A 1963-nucleotide genomic window follows, 5' to 3' on the forward strand; every position below is an offset into this window, starting at 1 on the left:
GTGCCAAATACGATCCAAATCAGTATATTACCTGGTATAGCTCCCATGAAAAACTGTCTTTCGATCATCCTTGATCGGTTCCTCAAGCTTTAATTTTTGCTGTTTTGACAGAAGTTTGATATGTAGAATAAAATAAATTTATTTTGTATAAATTTTTTAGCAGAATCCATGGTGGTGCGTTCCCAAGATTCGGCCTGGCCGAACTTAGCACTCTGTTACATGTTTAACATGAATTCACGACCACGAATTCAACGACCCCCACATTCGGTAAAAATGAAAACTAAACTCTACTTGACTGATGCTGAGTTTACTTTTTTCTCAGTGTACATCAAAAAAATCTTATCACCAATGCCCTGTAATAAAATCTTGTTTCATTTTAGATCACTATTTTTGTTCCTATATAATAATAAAATTGGAAGAACATCAATTTGTTTACTATCTCGGATTTAGTTGATGTGCAACAATACGTAAATAAACATGAAATTGTTTATATACGCCTTTATAGTCATGGCCTTGGGTGCAGTCACTTTGGCCCAGGAACATTTGAGATATTTTAAGCATTTGGGTAGAGAAGCCTTTGCCACTACTAACTTGAGTAAGCCCAAATACTGTTAATTTTTTAGATCATCCCGGTAAATGTGTATTTGAAGATCTTGTCTTATCACCTGGCGAGGAGGGCCAACCCAAAGGCAGTTGTTTACGTCTATCATGCAGGCAAAGGGATGGCCTAGGCTCCCTGAAACTGTGAGTTGATTTGTTTTTGTATTTGTTGGTATTTTAACTGGTTTTCTGTTTCTTTTAGTTGCAGCCCAGCACAGCCTGCCAAACCCAATTGCAAAGTAGGTGGCCTAATCAATCCGAGTGGTGTATATCCGTCATGTTGTGAACGACAAGTGATTTGTAAATAATTTTGTATATAATAACTGTGTGATATATGGAAAAATTATAAAATAGAATATTAAAACTTCGCCTTATTAAGTATGCTTTAAAGAAGGTACGTTTTTATACCCACCACCATAGGATGGGGGTATACTAACCTTGTCATTCCGTTTCTAACACCTCGAAATAATGATCTGCGACCCCAGAAGGTATATGTATTTTGGATCGTCTCAAAATTCTGATTCGATCTAGCCATGTCTGTCCGTCCGTCTGTCCAAATCACAATAGCGGTCGAAAAAGTAAAGCTAGCAGCCTGAAATTGTACACAGATACTTTATATTGATTTAGGTCGTTGAAAATTGCAAATGGGCCTTATCGGTTCATATTTGGATATAGTTTCCATATGAACCGATCTCCAGAATTGACTCCTAGAGCCACAGGAAACCGCAATTTTCATCTGATTTATCTTAAATTTTGTATGGAGTATTCTGTTATAACCTCCAACAACTCTGCCAAGTACCGCTGAAATAAGTCTATAACCTGATATAGCTCCCATATAAACTGATATCCCGATTTGATTTCTTGAGCCCCTGGAAGCCACAAATCTCGTCCGATTTGGCTGAAATTATGTACAGTGTTTTCTTATGATTTTCAAAAACTGTGCTAAATACGGTTCGAATCGGTCTATAACCTGATATAGCTCCCATATAAATCAATCTACCGATATGATTTCTTGAGCGCCTGGAAGTCATCCGATTTGGCTAAAATGTTGCACAATGCGTTCTCTTATGACTTCCAACAATTGTGCCAAATACAGTCCGAATCGGTCTATAACCTGATATAGCTCCCATATAAAACGATCTTCCGATTTGACTTTTTGTCAAATCGGGATGTGATGACGTCCAACAACTGTACCAAATACGGTCCAAATCAGTCTATAACCTGATATAGCTCCCATATAAAACAGTCTCTTGATTATTGTTGCTCGATTCCTAAGAAGATTTAATGACGTCCGTGCATCTGTCTGTCCTTCTGTGTGTCTGCCAGTTGTAACCACGCCACAGCTTTTAAAAATGAAGATACG

The 1963-nt window shown here is 37.6% G+C and overlaps 1 protein-coding gene across 1 annotated transcript; it reads left to right on the plus strand.

Annotated features, from left to right (window-relative positions):
- Nucleotides 1–432: 432 nt before the first annotated feature.
- On the plus strand, nt 433–968 carry LOC106095699 (uncharacterized). The gene is made up of 3 exons (XM_013262993.2): nt 433–565; nt 624–744; nt 803–968. The coding sequence occupies exons 1-3, from the start codon at nt 478–480 to the stop codon at nt 906–908; spliced, it is 315 nt and encodes a 104-aa protein (XP_013118447.2). The 5' UTR covers nt 433–477; the 3' UTR covers nt 909–968.
- Nucleotides 969–1963: the final 995 nt, after the last annotated feature.

Source organism: Stomoxys calcitrans, chromosome 2 (assembly GCF_963082655.1).
Source record: "Stomoxys calcitrans chromosome 2, idStoCalc2.1, whole genome shotgun sequence".
NCBI lineage: Eukaryota > Metazoa > Arthropoda > Insecta > Diptera > Muscidae > Stomoxys > Stomoxys calcitrans.

Coding starts and splice junctions, on each gene's coding strand:
- LOC106095699 (XM_013262993.2), top strand. CDS start 478: ATGAAATTGTTTATATACGCCTTTATAGTCATGGCCTTGGGTGCAGTC. Junction 566..623: donor GAGATATTTTAAGCATTTGG/GTAGAGAAGCCT, acceptor TTAATTTTTTAG/ATCATCCCGGTAAATGTGTA. Junction 745..802: donor GGCCTAGGCTCCCTGAAACT/GTGAGTTGATTT, acceptor TGTTTCTTTTAG/TTGCAGCCCAGCACAGCCTG.